This window comes from Rattus norvegicus, chromosome 1 (genome assembly GCF_021556685.1).
Source record: "Rattus norvegicus strain SHRSP/BbbUtx chromosome 1, alternate assembly SHRSP_T2T, whole genome shotgun sequence".
Taxonomy (NCBI): domain Eukaryota; kingdom Metazoa; phylum Chordata; class Mammalia; order Rodentia; family Muridae; genus Rattus; species Rattus norvegicus.
This window is the reverse complement of record NC_141534.1, coordinates 159,418,957-159,438,562: the sequence shown is the minus strand read 5'-3', so window position 1 is coordinate 159,438,562 and position 19,606 is coordinate 159,418,957. Positions and strand designations below refer to the sequence as shown.

The 19,606-nt window shown below is 38.2% G+C and overlaps 1 protein-coding gene across 18 annotated transcripts in view; it reads right to left on the bottom strand.

The window, feature by feature from the left end:
* Positions 1–706: 706 nt before the first annotated feature.
* Rab30 (RAB30, member RAS oncogene family) overlaps positions 707–19,606 on the bottom strand; it is a 150,366-nt gene continuing 131,466 nt past the window's right edge. For 11 of the 18 annotated variants that reach the window (XM_087558421.1, XM_087558411.1, NM_001399387.2 and 8 more), the window contains 3 exon segments: positions 18,990–19,073; positions 13,745–13,928; positions 707–9,632 (listed from right to left, as the gene is read on the bottom strand). In XM_087558421.1, coding sequence (XP_087414547.1) covers positions 9,382–9,632; positions 13,745–13,928; positions 18,990–19,073 — 519 coding nt within the window. In that variant the 3' untranslated portion in view covers positions 707–9,381. 18 annotated transcript variants of the gene reach the window in all.

Below are 19,606 nucleotides of genomic sequence, written 5' to 3'. Positions count from 1 at the left end.
TTCCAGATTTTTCCTAATTCAACAGGTATATGGGAGTCCCCGGCTTCTGACCACTGGTTGGGTGTAAGTATCTGCATCTGACTCTTTCAGATGCTTGAGGGCAGCAGTCATGCTAGGTTCCTATCTGTAAGCACACCATAGCATAAGTGTCAGGCCTCCATAAATGGTGAGCATGCAAACAAATGGATGGATGCCTCACTAATAATAAGTACTCCCATTTTGAACTGTGTAGGATAACATCTTAAGTGATATCTCTTCAGAACTATGTGATGTGTTTGGCTACACTTAAGCTAAACTTAAAGAGATACCCATATTTTGAAGTTGAAAAAAATTAAAGGTTGAAAAATATAACTCTAATGTCACACGAGACAGGAATACAGTTTATACTTCTGGTTACCATCTAATGCATCATAGGATAAAGTAACTTTCTCAGTAATCATCAGTAATTAACATAGATGATTTTTGCATCTGAATTGAACAGGGCAATCTTAGTGTTCTAACCTAAGGAAAATTTAACAGTGATCTAATTTCGGCTCTATCATAAAGGAGAAAAAACATAGAAAATGTTCAATGTTTTGTCAAAGGTCTGCCAGCTACAGAAATTAACACTCAAACCCAAAAGATCTAGAGCCCTCCAGGCAGGGCACATTCCAGTGTACCTGAGATGATTCAGTTTTGACACATCGACATGGTATATAATCTCCAATTGGGGGCAACAGGAAATGTTTATTTATGTACAAGTACATGGGAAATCAATTTCCAGTCAATTTAAAAAAAATCATTACAAATAAAAAGATTTTGTTAAATACATTCATTCTTTGCACACAGAATACATTCTTGACACTTTTGCTCTCATTATGAATTACTTCTTAATAATAAAAACTTAAACTACAACAGTCAGTAGGCTTGGATGATCTTTTCTCCAAGAAGGAATATGCAAATGTTGAGATAGTTAAAATGCAAGAAACCATACCTTTAAAATGTTCCCTCATTGACTGAACGATCCTACAAAATTTAATGAGTGCCCTCTCCAGTATGACTGATAGCTGTCTTTAAAGAAATGCAGAGCACTTTAAAATTCTCAATGATGACAGTCTAATTTCAAGGACTGAAGGAGCCCTCATGAAACTGATAACCATATCAAAATGACATCCTCACAAAAATATCCTTACAGACATACCTGACAGGCATTATTCTAGAGTCCGATTGAACACTTTAATCAAGATCATAAGTTTTATTCTCCAAGCAGGACTTTAAAAGATTCTATTTAAATAAATACAAATTACTTGATTTGTTAATCTGTTTTTGCAGATGTGAAATAAACCATGACTACATACAAAAATTACATAAATGTTCTAGCAGCATTACTTTTACTAGCCAGAAAGTAGAAACAATGTAAATGTCCAAAATTTGATTAATTCACAAATAAAATCTCTCTCTCTCAGCGCTCTCTCTCTCTCTCTCTCTCTCTCTCTCTCTCTCTCTCACACACACACACACACACACACACACACACACACACACACACTCTAGAATATTACTTAGCCATAAAAAAAATACTGATTCATGCTACCACACAGATGAGTCTTGAAAACCTTAACAGAAGCCAGGCACAAGAGGCCACACATTGTCTAATATTTATATGAAAGGCAAATCCATAGACAGAGAGCAGATGGATTGTTCCCAGATGCTGGGGAAGGAGGAGGTTTGGCTGCTGATGGATACAGAGCCTTTGAGGAATGACATATTCCCAAGTTAGACAGTAGTGACAATGTACAGTATATTGAGTATACTAAAAACACTGAATTTTATACTTCAGAGGGGCAAATTACTGTGTGTGATTATCTGAAAATTTTAAAGATACAATTTTACTTAAAAATGTTTTCATTTTGAGTTCCTCATTCTTTGTCCCCCTTTTGAAACTGGACTAAATTTTTTATAAATCATCTTTCTACACAATGTTTTGAACTAATTATATGCAGGTTACCAATGGCTTATATGTATAACGGCCTTTTTGTTAAGTAAACCCAATACATGGACACAAGATATATATGGTATGGTTATATCTGCATATCACATTTAAAACCAAGAGCTATTAAAGTAGATGATTAGGATTTATATAGTGATATATATGTGTGTGTAGTTTACTGAGATCCTATGCATAAAGCCAGTAGCCATATACAAGGAACTGAGTTCATAAAATCTACTGACAAACTTGTTTGCTGAAACTGTATAAAATATTAGTGTTTTAATGGAGAGAAAAGAAAATAAGGGATTTTCTAAGTCTCCACAAAGCAGCTTCTACAAATATTTGAATTAGCTGAGGAGATTTCCAGAATGAACTATTTTGCATCGTATGTCATCCTTATGCTGAAAGTCATGCATTACAGTGTGTGCAGTAACATACAGGGCACACTTTCTTCAATTCTTGTCTTAGTTCTTTATTAGTTGACATTTTTAGCAGAATTTTTTTTTCTTTTCTGAAAACAGCGACTTTGCTCATGCACTACTTGAGAAAGATTTGTGTATCTCATTTACCATCAAAGGAGTGCTAACATCTGGCATGTCTAATGCCACTCCAATGAGTAAAGGTAGAAGCCAGCATTCCAATCATTTAAAACATTTTATGTCAGGGACCTGAAAGTCCCCATCAGCCCTAAAAAGGATAAAATTACTTTAAAAAATTCATTTAGTAAATCAATGGACATTCATTGTCAAATAGTCTACAATAAACTTCCACTAACATTCTGTAATTGTATAGAACATGAGAATATTTACTCCTAATGACTACATTCCAGAAGCAGTATGCTTAGCAGCTGTTTTTCAGAGGGCTTTATCAAGTTTATTATTATTACTTAACACAGGCATAACTGTGTAATCTTAAACAAAAGCTAAGTGCCATTCATCAACTAGTGAATTATTCTAACGAGATTCTTTTCTTATGTGCATATGAATTTTTGCTCTATTAGGTAGTACCCTAATTTTTATTTCAAACTTGTAGCACACACATAGAAAGGGAGATAAAAACATTTAGAGTATTAGTAATACATTCATCCAATAATGTTGTATATGGAATTAAATTCTAAAAGCAGATCACATAACTGGGATTTATGATATCATTTCTACCTATAGATGGAGAAGAGCCACAGAACCAGAATTAGTCTTACTTGGATATCCATTGTACATTATTAATAAAGGGAGAAATGCATGGGTAATTAAGAACAAATCAACAGTAGGATTATCTAAATCTGATCCCAATTAAGAAATTAAGAGTTAATCAATGACTGTCCTGATGTTCACCAAGAGGATAAGGATAAACACCTTAACACACTTTTATGACTTAAGTTTTCAAATAGACAATGGGCAATAATGGACAGCACATGTGACCCCTTACAGATAACAACCAAGCCATTTTCTTCCCATGGAGAATGAAATCAATAAGAGGTTTGTATTGCACTGTGAGGTATTTCAGTTCTAAGAGAAAGTTTCCTGATAATAAGGAGTTTACAACCCTGGAATCGTCTATGGAGACAAAATGTCTCTCAAGATGTATGGAAAGAAATGGGTGACTGACATCTAAGAGCAAATCAAACCAGATGCTTCCTTTAAAGCAACCCTCAGAGAAATGGAATTCTTTGCTTTATAACAGACTGACCCAAATCATTTCTTAAAGTCTTAAGATGGAGTCTCCCTATGTTGTCTTATTTCCCACGTCAGTTTCCTAAGTACCTAAGACTTAAGTCATATGTCACTGCTCCAACTTCCAAAGTCTATTCTTCACTAGGAAGAGAGAAAACAAAAACAAACAAACAAACAAACAAACAAAAACCCTAATATTTGAGTCCTTCCTATTTGCCAAGCAACATATTTTCAGTTTATCTCATTCCTAACAGGTCCATCTCACAGATGAAAAAAACTCCTGTTCAAACTTTGCCTAAACCCCCAAGTAACTTTTATATTGTAGGGCTGCCCACAGCCAACCAGTGCCCGACCTTTATACCTCTCTATATCATTGTCTGAGGTATCAGTCACCACTGACCAAGAATTTCATCCGAATACGGCTCAGCATCTGCCATTCTTCTTTAAATCAGTGGGGAAAGAATTTTACCTCATACACTTGATGTGGTCAAAGCAGAACTTGCCTTTATATTCTGATTTCTTACCCAAGGGAGTCAGAGAAAGTCTCACGAAATTCAAGTGTTTCACCCCATATCAATTCAAGAGCAATGCTTTCCTTTTCTAAAAACTAAATAAGAGCCACCATCAGACTGGAAAGGGTGCAAGCAGTTTTATAACTGGAATCATTTGGCTCATAAATTTTAATGAGCAAATATTGTTTTTTTATTTTCAAGTTAAAGACCTGTTTTGTACTTTGTGCATGCACTTTACTTTGTATATGAAGCGAATTGGCCTTCATCTTTTAAACTCACTTTCTCCAAAATTGGGGAAACAACAAATGTCATTTGAGACTTCCAAAGGCAAATCTTAAGGAGGCCTTTCTGTCTGTGACCCTCCTGTCCTCTCATGAACACTGAACTACTGGGGATTCGCTAATGGAGGGTTTTCCTGTGCTAAACCACTTCTAACATTCTGAAGAGACTGCATTGTTTATTAGGCCAAATGAGATGAATAATTTCCATGATTTCATATAACCTCTGCCTAAATGATACTTCTTCCATTTTTAACCTGGAAGCCAGTTTGATTTCAACAGGGACTAACAAAAGTTTTTAGTTTAGGGCATAATGGCAGATCAGCGTCTCGGTGTAAGGACATGTGTCCCAACCTTTTCCTGTGACAGAAGGCTGTGACAGAATATAATGCCCTTTAAAAAATATCGTTAACTGTTGGTCAACTTATATTTAATTGAGCATAAGAAGATGTACTGCAGTTTAGGATTCTGAGTTAATAGAACATCTGGGCCAATCCTATCAACACTAGGTCCTCACCACATCTTCTTTGCTCAGTTTGCTTGACAGAAAGGCAGCTGCTATAGAGGGCTCCAATTTTTCGTGAAATTCTCTCCAACACAGCCTAATCTGTGTCTCTATGGCTTGAGTGTGATAGGCTTCATTCTCTCTTTGAATTGTCGGGTCTTTTTTTTTTTTTCTTTTTTTCTTTTTTCTTTTTTTCGGAGCTGGGGACCGAACCCAGGGCCTTGCGCTCGCTAGGCAAGCGCTCTACCACTGAGCTAAATCCCCAACCCCCTGTCGGGTCTTTTTTATATTCCTCTCTATGCCATGTCAAACAAAAGTCCTCCGAATAATCTTCAACTATCTTGTGTAAATTCACTTACCAAGCTAGTTATCCTTCCATTTGTTTTCAGTTTCAAAGAGTTAACCATGGTGGCTCATTAATCATAGAAAGACTAAAGTAAGAGAATTACCATGAGTTCAAAGCCAGCCTGAACTACATTGTGATTTCTATGCCAGCCTGATTTCTGGAGCTACAGACTGAGGTCTGATTTAAAAAAAAAGACAAAGAGTAAAGAAAAGAGTGTCTCCCCAGAGGAATTATAACATGAACATCCTGTGACTTAGGAAGGAGATGAAGTAGCATCGATATCACTCAACAATTATGACGGACCTGGAGGGACACTATCATAAGCCAATATTCCGAGGTTGTACAGTGTAAGGGAAAGAAAGTCACCTAGCCTTTCACACAGAGATAAACTCGTGCCACAGGGACAAAAATCCCAAAGAAGATCTACTTTATTTAATGTTTAACAATAACTGCTTATGTGGAATATATCTTGTCAGAGAACAAGATTTCAAACACACCTGTCAAGACCATGGTTGAAGGAAGAAAGTAATCCATTGCTGTTAAACATTCTTTAAGAAAAGAAGTCCACACCTACAACTGCTTTCCGAAGTTAAGACTGTGATCCCTAATAGTAAATATGGTCATGAGATGCACAGCATGCTGGAGGACTAAGACTTAGAACTGTCCTTGTCTTTAAGGCCACCGGTATGATACATGGGGATAAAAATGAAGTTCAAAGCAATTTGTAACTGCTGTTTTTCAGAATTAGTCTAAGTGAAGTTGATATTGTGGGATAGCTCAAAGAGTAGACTGGCAAATCCCTGATCTAACACTAGGGTCCTTCTAGGCACACTTTGATGAAGAGAAGAGGAAGAAATCTGCCTCCTTCCTCCCTCCATAGAGCCTCACTGCTTTGAATCATATTAGTCCAAACATCTTGTTTTGATCAGTGGTTTCTTAATAATTTCAAAATCAAAACCTGACATAGTATAATGCTAATACATTTCAGTTTCATTTTTAGTTATTGTCTTTCCACTTAGGGAAAGATGTTGACATAAAAAATGACTAAACTATGGGTGGGGAGAGGGAATGAAAGCCAGAAAAAGCCAATGATGTAACCTTTGAAATCTATACAAATGATGATTGGCTCTATATAATTAAATATTAATATAACCCAACAGACCTAATGAAAGAATACAAAGGAAAACAGCTCTGTGTAGGAAAAGGAGAAACCACAAAGTTCTTTGAGGAAACAGTCTATGATTGGCCATATCAGAAAACTATGATTCCATAGATCTTTTCCAAGCATGACTCTATAACCTGAACATGTATTTTCATTGGAAACTACACAAGGTGGCCACATATTTAATAATTTTATTGAAAGAAAGAAAAAAATGTCATATTATAAATGGGAGGAGAGATGGCCTTGTCAGGACCAGTTGAACAACATTACAGGAAACTAAATCTTGGAGGTTTTTCACCAATAAATAATTTTATGTAAAGGAGGCTTATCTGAGCAAATATTGCCCTGGCAATAAGATTATTAGGCAAAATAATATTTATGTTCTGCCCTAGATTGAAATGATTCTTTCTCAAGAACCACTTCAAGGACTTTCACTTAAAAATAACAAACAAACAAAACTCTTGGCACTGAATCATTTATTCAACTGATATTTATTGCACCTAAAATATTGTCAAGGACTTCTCAAACTTGAGATACATCACTGAACAAATAGTCAAAAGGCCTAATCTTAAATTTACAGAACGGTGGCATGTAAGGGGCCAGCTTCTCGCTTCTCAAGTGTCCACACTAATGGGCCAAGGATTGGTGAGTATGACTTCCTCAGAGACCCAGGGCAAGATGGACCTGGAGCAGAGCTTTCTGAGCAGCTTCTAAACTGGAAGAGGCAGATGGGGGCGCTATAAGCCCAAAGGAATGAGAATAATAACATAAATGTGACCCCAAAAGCTGTTATTCTGGAGCTAAATTAGTCCAATCTAACAAAGCCCTTAAAGTTCACAAAGCAACGTTATTTTTAACACACTGCTGTGAGACAAGGCTGAGTCATCTTATGCTGAGGAGATCAGAATTTTGCCATAAAGAAAAGTAATAAATCTAAATTTAGGGACATTCACAGTAGAAAGATACATTTTTTTTGTAACCTTGATTAGTTTATCTTCTGATGCCTTTGGTTGCTGGCTATTAAGCAAAGGTTAATTATAAATGATTTTTATTTTCATTAAAGTGATGTTTTGTCTCCTTCCTGTATAAAAGAAAGATAGTTCAAACTTTTAGGAAGTCTTTTTCTTTCCTATAGAATCAAGAAAAGCATAATGAGCCAATCACAATACCAATGACTGGTAATAATACATGCAGTCACATGTAAAAAAGATTGGACATTATGGAATCTGCTAGAAATGCTAGAAATGTGTTATCAATGTCCTGCCGTGTTGACTCATTGCTTTGTAATTCAGTAGCTTTCCAAGAGTGACATGCCAGGTCCAAGATTGTAACATCAATACCAACAGTGGAATTCCACACCATATCCTCATTCAGTGATTCATGCTCAGTTATGCTGTACAGCAGGCTACAGCAACACCTGACAACACCAAGAGCACACAGACTTCCTTTCGTAATTTGCATCTATGACACTGAACAAATTGGAAAGTATCAAAACATGGCACTGAAGAAACAGGAACTCACTCAGCAACATGTCTTCCAGTTTGAGTCCTGTGGTAAAATTGGCTAAGTAAAGGCATCTATGCCTCCATCTGAGCTGGAGATGTCCAGTAACACATGCATACCAGTATGGGAAGGAAAGAGAAAAAGAAGGAGTGGGGAAAGGAAAGCTCTAAGGGGAGACTAAGGGCAAGAAAAGATAAAGAGAAATGTATGGTCATGAATCTGAGATCAACATTGACATAAGACAAGAAAGGACAGCTCAGCCTGCTTCCTGAGCTGCACTTTCCTAAGTTTATTGAAGATATAAAAATGGTCTGTGAGACTTTTAATCTGTTGCTATTCTCACTTATTATACTAAAAATGTCTACAAAATCCTAAACCTTGGTCTATCCAAGGATAGTTCCAGAAAGGAAAAGGCGTGGCCTGTTAGAGAGAGCTGCGCTGTCTGGAAGCCTGCTCTGCAGCCAGTCCATAGTCCACAGTATTTTGGTCATATCTGCTCTGTTTTCTCATGCTACTCAACGTGTCTTACAACTAATATTCTTTACTAGAATGTTGTCGTTTATATTTTCCCCATTTTTAAAACTTTGATTGACCTGAAGGGCAGGAAAAGTGTGGAAGAATAGAAGAAAGTTAATAAATTTCAAGAATATGAAAGAAAAGGGGCTTCTCATATCCAAACCCATCCCAGAAAAGGTGGTAATGAGACTGAAAAAGACTGCTGACTCATGGATTTCCCCCATTCTCTTTTTATTTTTAGGTAATACATCTAAGGGTATCAATGTACCAAAACGTTTGGTCTGTGAAATAGCATAATCATTAGCACCAAAAAGAGTCATGGAGCTTGTATATATTATTAAACAATAATTTCTACTGTTGGTCATGAGAAGAGTTCCCATTTTTATATCCCAAAGGTTTTGAAAGTGCTTGTGAACAAAAGAAATAACACTTTTCAAAATCTCCATGGGGTCATCAGTAAGTACTTACTACAGAGACAGTACTTGGCCTTTCCAGTTTTGGTTTACCTGGTAGACAAGAAATCCATGGGCACCAGATTACCACTGAAGCCTGGAGAACAGCCCCTCATGCGCCCACTGACACACAGAAGGATTCCTACAGTACACGACCCCTGCTCTGTGTTCAGGAATGCATTTTACTTGCTTTTTTCAAAACAAAAGCAACATGCTCTGCAGATCATGGAGCGCTTAGTGCAATTCTCTCCTTGCTCCAACGCCAGACTGCAAAAGGGTGAAACCATTATGTGTTCTGCTAATGCTGGCCTGCAGTCAAGGCCCTTGGCCTGCATGCTTGGTAAGCTCTGGAGCCTACAGGAGTCAGAAGGTCCAAGAGCGGGAGCCATAGTCATTGCCAGATTCCCTAGCAACATTCGGCCCACCAAGGCAACTACTGATTCCCTTTGATTCTCTTTGCCTCAGCCTTTAGTTGAAATTACAACAAGTCAAATAGCTGATGCTTTTCCCCTCTCCAGGTAAGGGTGACGATACATTGTTCACCAGTGTGTTCTGTCTGGCTTCACTGATGAGTCGACATGCTAAGTCAAGGAAGAGTTTCTCCACATTGTCAGACTCCTTGGCTGAAGTCTCCAAGTAATACATGTCCTGAGCCTCTGAGAACTCTTCTGCTCTCTGTTGGGAGACCTCTCTCCTTTCAGCCAGGTCAATCTTGTTGCCTGTAACAATGGTAAATCAAAGAAAGAATCGTCACTTGACTTTGTTTCGGCCAGGAAGCATCACGATTCAATTCCAGACCTGAAGTTGATCAAACAGAAGAGCAAGTAAAGCACAGTAAATATGACCACAATTGCAGGATTGTTCATTTCAGCGTCATGTTCAAGTACCATTAGTAATGGCAAAGACTGGAAACAAGCCAAATTACTTGCATAAATTGCAATCCATGCACACAAGTATCCGACTCAGTAAAGGTAAAAGCAGTGGAGACTATTCTACAGAGCCATGAATTGAGAATATAATAAGCAAAGGAAGTAGAAAAAAGTATAGTCTGCAACTGTCTACATAAGAACTATAGGGAAATTCCATTTTGCTTACATTTTAAGAAAATAATAAAACAAGATTGTAATTTAAAAGGCAGTGGTCGCCCAGAAAGAGAAAAGTAGAGAGCACAGGGGTGGAAACCAGACCTCTCTGATCATATTCTGCTTTCATATGACTTAAGAATCTCATTTAACATAATTAAACAATACAATTCTGTAATTAATACAAAATTAAAATTTTAAAGTAACCTGAAAATATTAAACATGTTTGTCATATGGTGGTTTAAGTACATAACAATGATTTCAATTGAATTTAAAACATGATTTATCCGTGCATCCTTAGCTGTGCATACTAAGGACAAAAGAAAGTTTAAGGACAAAGTCTTGAACTCATTCAGTGATCATATTGTCAATGGCAGAGGTGGTGTTGGGATTATGAGTCTGCTATGTGTGTATTAAGGGATAAAGCAAGTCACTATGTTGGTACCACTTGGAACTGGGATTTTAGACATGAGAAAGATGAAATACAGGTATGAGATCAATGATATTAAGATATTAAGATAAAATTTTTAAAGTTTTAAAATATAAATCTAAGTATCTGTATGATTAACTCAGGGTATATTTTATCTTTTTAAAGTTTTCTACTCCTTTTTCCAGGTAGGCTGACAAAAATCAACTATGCTATCTGGTAACACTGTTTAAACGATCCAGTTCATAAATTACTCTGTGTATGAGTTATAAATACCTTAGTAGACAGTCATAACACTGGAAATTCTTGACTGCAGATTCAGCATTGGAAAAATTTTGTCCGTTATGATCATGGAGCTGTCCTGTGGGACACAGAGGCATCTAGGCCAGGAAATCTCTTGTATTGGTCACAGTGAACTTTGTTTCTTGATACCTGGGTCGTCCAAGCCTGCCAAGTAGACTATGGGGCCTGATGCCCCATCAAGTCAGGTGAACTGTCCTGAGTCTGTCTAAGTGAACAGGGTGCCATGTGTGGCTTAAGATGGTACTGTAAGTCTGAACCTAATAAAGCAATACAATTTACCATGTGCATGAATACATATGGGCTTTCAATACTAAAGGTTAGAAATGGTGGCCTACAAGTAAAGATGACTCCAACACTAAGGCTGGGGTTTCTAATTATATCTCAACATTAAAAAGAAATATCACCTCTTGACAACATCATCAGTTGTAGATGTGGGGCATTAAATGATATACATGAATATTTGTCATATCAGAGAATGGAAAAATTGTCTCAAAGTCGCCTGGATTAATTCCAAAGGATTTGGGAGCTCATTTGAAGAAGCTTCCCATGTCAATGATGAATAATAGGAACTTGGGCAATAATGATTGCACAGGATTAAAACACACTGATTGAACATTTGAATTCAGAAGTCCTCAGCATATTAAAAATAAAAATGGGGCTGGAGAGATGGCTCAGCAGTTAAGAGCACTGACCGCTCTTCCAGAGGACCTGGATTCAAATCCCAGCAATCACATGGTGGCTCACAACCATCTGTAATGAGATCTGATGCCCTCTTCTGGTGTGTCTGAACACAGCTACAGTGTACTCACATACATTAAATAAATAAATTTTTTAAAAAAAAGGAAAGTTTAGGGGAGAGACTTTAAAATAAATAAATAAATAAATAAATATAAATAAATAAATAAATATAAATAAATAAATAAATAAATAAAAATGAGTTGGGTGTGGTGGCACATTCCTTTAATCCCAGCACTCAAGAGGCAGAGTCAGGTGGATATCTGTGAGTTCAATGCCAGTCTAGTCTACAATATGAGTCCAAGACAACCAGGGCTCTGTTACACAGGGAAATCCTGTCTCAAAAACAATAACAAAAAACCCTAAACAAATGAATTTTAATGGTTAGTTTTGAAAGAGCCTAGGAAACCAACTCATTACAAATCTACTGGAATCTACTGAACAAAAAGAGACTAAAAGGCCAGTCAAGGTGATGCACACTTTTAATCCTGACCCTGGCAGATCTGTGAGTTCAAGGCCAGCCTGGTCTACATAGTAAGCTCCAGGGCGGCCAGAGCACAGACTAAGACCCTGTTTCCAGGAGGTCTGTGATGAGGACCTAATCCTTCTTATCTCTCTTCAAGTCTTCCTCTGCCTGCCTTATTTAGAACGCCCACCAGGAATGCTTTGACCCAGCTTCTTGAGGGTTTTCTGTGAAATAAAAGGGCAGTCCAGAGTGAGGAGCTTTCAAATATTCCATGGCCAAAGTCCATCGTTGGCATGAGGGTTTTCAGGACTGGGCCTGAGTGCCAGCTCTAAAGAGGCAGGTCCTTCCCCAGCAGCCTGGAGAAAAGTAGAGAGGACTACTACACAGTGTGGGGATTCGACCTTACGTTCTGATGTCTGACCCAGAATTATCTCAGCATGAATTTGCTCATCTAAAATTTAGCCCCCTTATAGGATTTCTGAGTGTGCAGAAGAATGGATTTCTGATTCTTGTGCCTCCTCTTGGACTCTTTTTCTTCTGCTTATCTTGTCATACTCCAAAGTGTTAGTTTTTATTTTATCTCATTTTCTTTTATTATTCTGTAGAAGCCTGTTTATTTTACTGAGGAGACAGAAATGGTATGTCCATTCAGATAGGAGTGGAGATAGGGAGAAACTGGGAAGAGTAAAGGGAGGAAAAACTATAATCAAGATATAGTATGTGAAAAAAATCAAGTTTCAGTAAAAGAAAAAAATAATAAAATGTTTGTTCAGCTTACTGTTAGCCATAATTTGTAATTATGCTAATGATTAATGATGCTTTCTGTAGTTTTCAATATTTCTAAAATTCAAGTCATGAGACTATACAGCAAAATTCCTTCCGAGTAAGAAAATATTTTAACAAGTAGGTAGTTGATGCTCCTTTTCTATCATTACTAGAACAGTTTATAATTATATGATTCATTTTATAGCAATCAAATGCATGTATGTGTGTGTACATGTGTGTGTGTGTACACATGTGTGTATACACAAACATGCACTTGAAGACCAAAGGTCAAACTTGTTCTTCAGATGCATTCCACCTTGGTTGTGTTTTGGAGTTTTTGTAACAGTCTCTTAGGAAGGCCTAGGACTCCATGATTACACTAGGCTGGCTACCCATGCTCAGGGGTCCACCTATTCAGCCTTCTGTGAGATTATAAGCAAGGGCTACCACACCTAGGTTTTCCTTGGGAACCAAGTATCTAACTTGGGTACTCATGCTTGTGCAGCAAACACTTTACCAACTCAGTCATCCCCAGGCCCCTGTGATTCCACTTTTAATGAGTGCATTTGTCACCATAGAAAATCAAGGGTTATTTTCTGGGTTTCTCCCACATTAAATAGCCTCCTTCCTCCTACAGGATGAAACAAACTGCAGCATTTCCCTTAATGGATTTCTGAAACACAGGAGGGATGTCTGAAGTTAGCATAAATTAAAAGAAAAAATTTACCAAAGTAAGTTTAAAAAATAAAAACTGCTTCAATAGGATTTCCTCACCAACATGAAAGATTTCTTTTACTTTTACACCAGCAGCACCATCTTATAACTATTTCACCTACACTGATAGGAAAATCAGCAATATTTTTGTTTATTTTCTAAATGATCACTATGGGGTAGAACTAATTTCATGTTCTCAGTTCTATAACTGAATGTTGACTACATAACTCAGGTAACAATATGCGATATTCTTGGAAGGCACCAACACATTAGCATTAAATGATCATAAATTTTCCGATGCACTTGAACCAATGTCCTTCCTCATTCGCCCTTACTTACCCACTAACACAGTGATGACCTTATTGCTAGCATACTGTTCTATCTCCCGCAACCACTCGGGCAGGCAGCGGAAGGATTCCTCACAGGTGATGTCATAGGTAAGGATCAAGGCATTGGCGCTTCGGTAGTAACTTTGGGTGATGGAGCGAAATCTCTCTTGACCTGCTGTGTCCCAGATCTGTAACTGCAGAGGCATAAGACAGGGATCAGCTTGGAAAAACACACACAAAAAGAGCACAGCCTTGCTAGAGCTCAGAAATGAGAACATCACACAAACAATTTCATGGTTGTTTTCTGGCCTGAAAAGTATGTTTTGCTATCAAGTTGCTATCAAGTGCTATCAAGTGTTCTAGTTTGGGAAAAGTGTTTATTATCTTTCCTGTTTTTGTTTGATGGTTTGTTTACTTGCTTCCTTTCTTGTTTAAGAATTCTTTCTTTATTCTGGAGGAAAAAAACCCAAATTCTATTATACATTATCATGTTCCAAGCTCTATTCTATTCATTTTATATATAATAATTCAGTCTTCACAATAACCCAATAAGGTAAATATTTTTATACTACCCTTCCCTCATCAGCAAACTAATCTATTAACTTGATCAGTGTCTCAGACAATTCTACATTCACTATGGACTCTGTGTTCTTGCCCATAAGCTGGGAACACATGTATTGCAATAGACAGCAAGTAGTGGTCACTGGCATTTCAGTCAGCAACCAAGAGAACAAAAATACAACCTCCTTAACTTCCAACTTTTCCAGTTTAAAATTCTAGTGACTATACCGACATTATTACTGTTAATGAAAATAGAAAGGGTAGCATTACTAAGGTCATGCCCCTCTCCCACACAACTAGGCTCTGTGACTTTAGGTCCCTCAATCTGTTTGGACTCTACTTGTTTAGATAGATGATAGATAGATAGATAGATAGATAGATAGATAGATAGATAGATAGATAGATCTTAATGGGGTTTAATAAGTCATCTATTATTTCTAAACCTAGCAAATTTGTTTTAACTAAGAAAGAAGGAAAAATCCTTCCCAAATCTCTCTCAACCTCTCTGCACAGATCACACAACAAAGGAGAGGCCCCTTCTCTAGACACAACTGTAAATATCGAGTCGAGAGTTTGGGGAGATAAGAATATCACCAAGAGCTTCCCTCCTAAGCGTAAACTCCAGCGGTCACAGGTAAACTAACCTCCATACTACTCAGGTTAAGGGCTTCTAGAACCTCTCCCCACCCCCACCCCGCCCCCACACACATCTGTCCCCAGTCTTCCTGGCAGTACTTTGTATTATTTCTCCCACGGCATATCTTAATCAGTGGCATATCTTAATCACATATTTGAAATAATTGGTTAATGCCTGTCTGGCCTACTTGATTTAATGCTTTATAACAAAGTTACCTGTTTTGCTTACCACAAACAGTGCGCCCAGGACAAAAAACAAATGTTTGTTTTTAACTGATGGTCTCAATTATTCTTTACCCCTTCCCAGTGAGTGAGGTAGGGAAGTTTAATAAAAATTGTTTCTTCTACCCAGCTACCCACAAAGCTGGACCCCAGACTCCACATCTTCTGTTCGCAGATCAGAACTCAGTCTGGCATACCCTGGTGGTTTTGCCATTGCAAGCTCATTTTAATGGACATCTACATCTAGCAGTCACTTGGTGTCACTCTAACCCCATAGAGTTTAGCTGAAGACACTGAGTAGTGACCAGTAGCCTACATTGGGAGCGAGCACACACGTTCTCCTTTGATTTGAAGTTGCAGGAGCTCTTTGATAATATAAAATAAAGTCTGTGTGTGCTAAATCCAAACATACACATGACATTTTGTACTGGAACAAAAGCTATTTCTCTTCTCTGCCTCAAAGTAGGGCCATGGTTCCCTTCTGCCAAGACGTGCCTTAGAATAGCAGACTATTGTTTTAAAGCCCCATTCAGCCTCCACAACTCTTTTGATTGGATTTAGATGCTGTCAGTCAGGACTGGAACATCTCGGAACATCTGCTTTAAGTATCAAAATATTTTCAAATGTAGTGATTGTATGGCCTTGCCAAGATATATGTCACCTTCTCATAGAGGGCTGCCTGTGTCTAGCCTGAGAATTGGTTATTAAGGATGCTTATATTCCATCATCTATTGCTCAAATTAATTTCATCATCTTTCTGTATAATCCATTTGTCTCTTTTGATCCTTTGTAAGTACAAGATAGAAGATAAATAAAACACAACCCTTGATCTGAGACATCAGGGTCTTCAAAGAACTAAAATCTACAACTAATTAACAATGTCCACTCAAAGAGGAACCAGAACAACAGAGTGTCTACAAATGGTCGTCTATCCTCTGTCAATGGGTCCTCAACACTGCAGCCATGAATTCCCTTGCCACTCTCACCTATAGCACAGGGTTACTACACTGCTCACCTGCCTTCTTACTGCACTGCTCTCGCCTCACTATCACAGCAATGTCTTGTCATTAGTTTGCCATGCTGTCTTCTCTCATGGACAGAATTCTCAGAGGACTAAGGTTGTCTCTTTTACTTCCTACCTGTTTCCTTCCTTACATAGTATGTAGTGGGCACAGTTGAATGATGGTTAACAAGATGTAATGTAATATAGGACTGTGGAATCACAAAGGACAAACTGATTACCTCTTCTTAGATGAGTAGAGTTTGAAAGGTCTCAGACCAAATGCTATTAGAGCTAGGTATCAGTAAGTTCCAAAGGCCAGTGAGGCTTCCTTCACCTACCAAGGAGCTCTGCAGTAAGCATCAACCGTAACACAAGATGGACAGACAAATCATCAAAAGAATAAACCTTTAATCACAGCACTGGGGAGGCAGAGGCAGGCAGATCTCAGTGAGTTCAAGGCCAGCCTGGTCAACATAGTTCCAGGAGAACAAAGGGTACACAAAGAAACCCTATCTCAAAACAAACAAACAAACAAACAAACAAACAAACAAAAACCTCTCCCATTATAATCAGTCTAAAGTTAAGAAAAAAAAACAATAGGCTGGGGTTGGAGAGATGGCTCAGCAGTTAAGAGCACTGGAATGACACTGTGGCTCACAACCATCTATAATGGGATCTGATACCTTCTTTGGCATGCAGGTGTACATGCAGATAGAGTACTCATGCATAAAGTAAATAAATAAATAGGAACAAAAGAAAACCCTGTAGTTTAAAAAATAGGCTGATTTTACATTTTTCTTTGTTACTCATTAATTTGTGATAGACTGAAAAGCCAATGGGTAAGGCTGGAGACCCACAGGCAACATGCTTTTTTTTTTTTCTTGTGCATAGTTTCCTTTTCTGTTTTTATATATCATTCAACATGTTGGGTTAGAAATAAATCACAGGCAGCTTGAACTTGACTAGCCAACTCATTTCTTATGAGCTGTTAGAAGTCTAAAGAGGTATTAATGGCAGCAATTAAGCTGTGAATATAAAGATGAGTAAGAAAGAACCCCTGCTCTTGGAGAGCCTGTGGTCTTGTGGTGGAGTCCAATGCCAAAAAAGATGGAATTTCAGTCATGTAATAAGCACTTAAAAATGAGGTCAGGACTAACAAAATGCCTCATTGGGAAGGGCCAAGTCTGATCCCCAGATACCACATGATGGAAAGAAAGAACCCTTACAGCTTGTTCTTTGACCTTTACATGCATGCCATGCTCATGTACAAACACATACATATACAGAGGGACCCAAATTAATAAAAATAAATATTTAAAAATGAAGCCATTGTTTTTGAAAATGAAATAAATGGACGGCCTAAGCTTGAAAGTCATGAGTGGAGAAGAGCCTGTTGTGTAACCATGGGACCATTCCTTATTTTCCCTTGTTCTTGGTGCAAGCCAAGTACATAGTCGGCACCAACATTTCAGGTCAAACAAATGAACTCACAAGGACATATGCAAATGGAAATTCATGTCTAGGAGAGGAACTCATGAAAATGTAGTTATCCTTTCTTGATTCCTTAGGTTGGCAACTGCCTCCTCTAGAATAAAACTATAAAAGGTTCTTCCTGTCAATATCTCTTCAGCCTGCTCCTGTCTCCAGTCCCCTGTCTTCTAGCCCCAGACCCTAGCCCTTCCTCTTCATTTCAGATAGATTTTCTGACCTTCTAGTTGGTATTTATGTAGATTTTAGAGCCTGCTTATATCTTCCAGTATCCCAGCTTCTCTTCACCATTGTACTTAGCATAGACATCTCTATGGTAGGGAACCATTTTAAAGAGTCAAGACAAAAAGAGAAAAAGAAGGTTCCTGTCTCTCATCTGGACAGGAGGAGCCACATGTCAGCCCTTGTTTGTCCTGCCATCTAGAAGCCACCAAGTGGAATACAAAGTAGTGTTCAAAGGTCCTTTCTTAGACATAGGGAGTTCTAAGATAAAGGTATAGTGGGAGACAGGATAATTTTAATAAGAAATTCATGTGGCTGAATTACCCACACTACCTTCCGTAAAATGTGAGGATCAGAAGGCTTTCCCAAATAGGCCTTTTAGTTAGAATAGAAATTTTTTGGCCCAACTTTGAAATTCAAAAAGAAATTCCTACTTTGTTTTCACATCACTTCTAGTATGACGGGAAAATTTTTCTCACCATCTTCGTATACCATCCCTACATTGATTTTATATAATTTCTTTCTCATTTTTTTTATATTTATTTATTTCATATTTATGAGTACACTGTTGCTGTCTTCAGATACACCAGAAGAGGGCGCAGATCCTATTACAGATGGTTGTGAGCCACCATGTGGTTGCTAGGATTTGAACTCAGGACCTCTGGAAAAGCAGCCAGTGCTCTTAACCACTGAGCCATCTCTCCAGCCCTCTCTTTTCTTTTAAGATAGGTTCTCAGGTAAGCTGGGCTGGCCTCCAACGTGCTAAGTTAAGGGTGACCTGAGCCCTCTCTTTTCTTTTAAGATAGGTTCTCAGGTAAGCTGGGCTGGCCTCCAACGTGCTAAGTTAAGGGTGACCTGAGCCTCCTATTAGTCCACCTGACCCTAGTCCAGATCATAGGTAAGCAGTGCTGCACCTTAGCTCCCTGTGGTGATGATGGTTTGATCCAGACCTTCTTGCATGCTAGGCAAGTATTCTGCCAGCCGAGTTCCGCCCCAGTACATTGTTTTCAATGTGGGTTTGAATGAAGCAATTTAATAAATGTTATGAAAACATGCCTGTACTACTTCCCCTAAACTCTTAGAGAATCCATCAAAGCGTTACTGTTATTAGTTAGCTTCTTACCTTCACTTTCTCACCATTAATCTCCACTGTCTTAATCATAAAATCAACTCCAATTGTGGCTCCTTGACCTGGGGGGAAAAGACCCTAAGGAAGAAATAATGGCAAGTAACATTTAAGCACATCTTCCAATTATGTGGACTCTCCTCACTCCCCAATCAGCTTTGACTGAGGTAATTGTTAGGACTCACTGTTTCCAGAGAACAGGGAGGGAACTGGAGAGAAAGGCTGACAGAAGCAAACACAGAAAGGAACGGCCAAACATGAGGAGAGAAAGTCTGGAAGGGGCAGTGAGCCATGCTGGCTTCAAAACAGAAAACTCAGACAAATGAATAAGACTGGGGGGGAATGAGTCACTAGAACGACGTCAGTATTGTCAGGCTGGGGAAGAAAGGTAAGACTGGTTAAAAACAAACAGGAAAATGAAGTGTGGAGGACTTCTGCTACAGAATGAGAAGAGAAAGACACAAAGCTTCTGGGGTTTCCTGGGCCCTCAGGATGGTCACCAGCCTGAGGTACACTATAGCACAAACACAGACACACACACAATCACACACAGTCCAGATATACACACATATACATACTACACAATTGGACTCAAACACACAATTAACACAGTC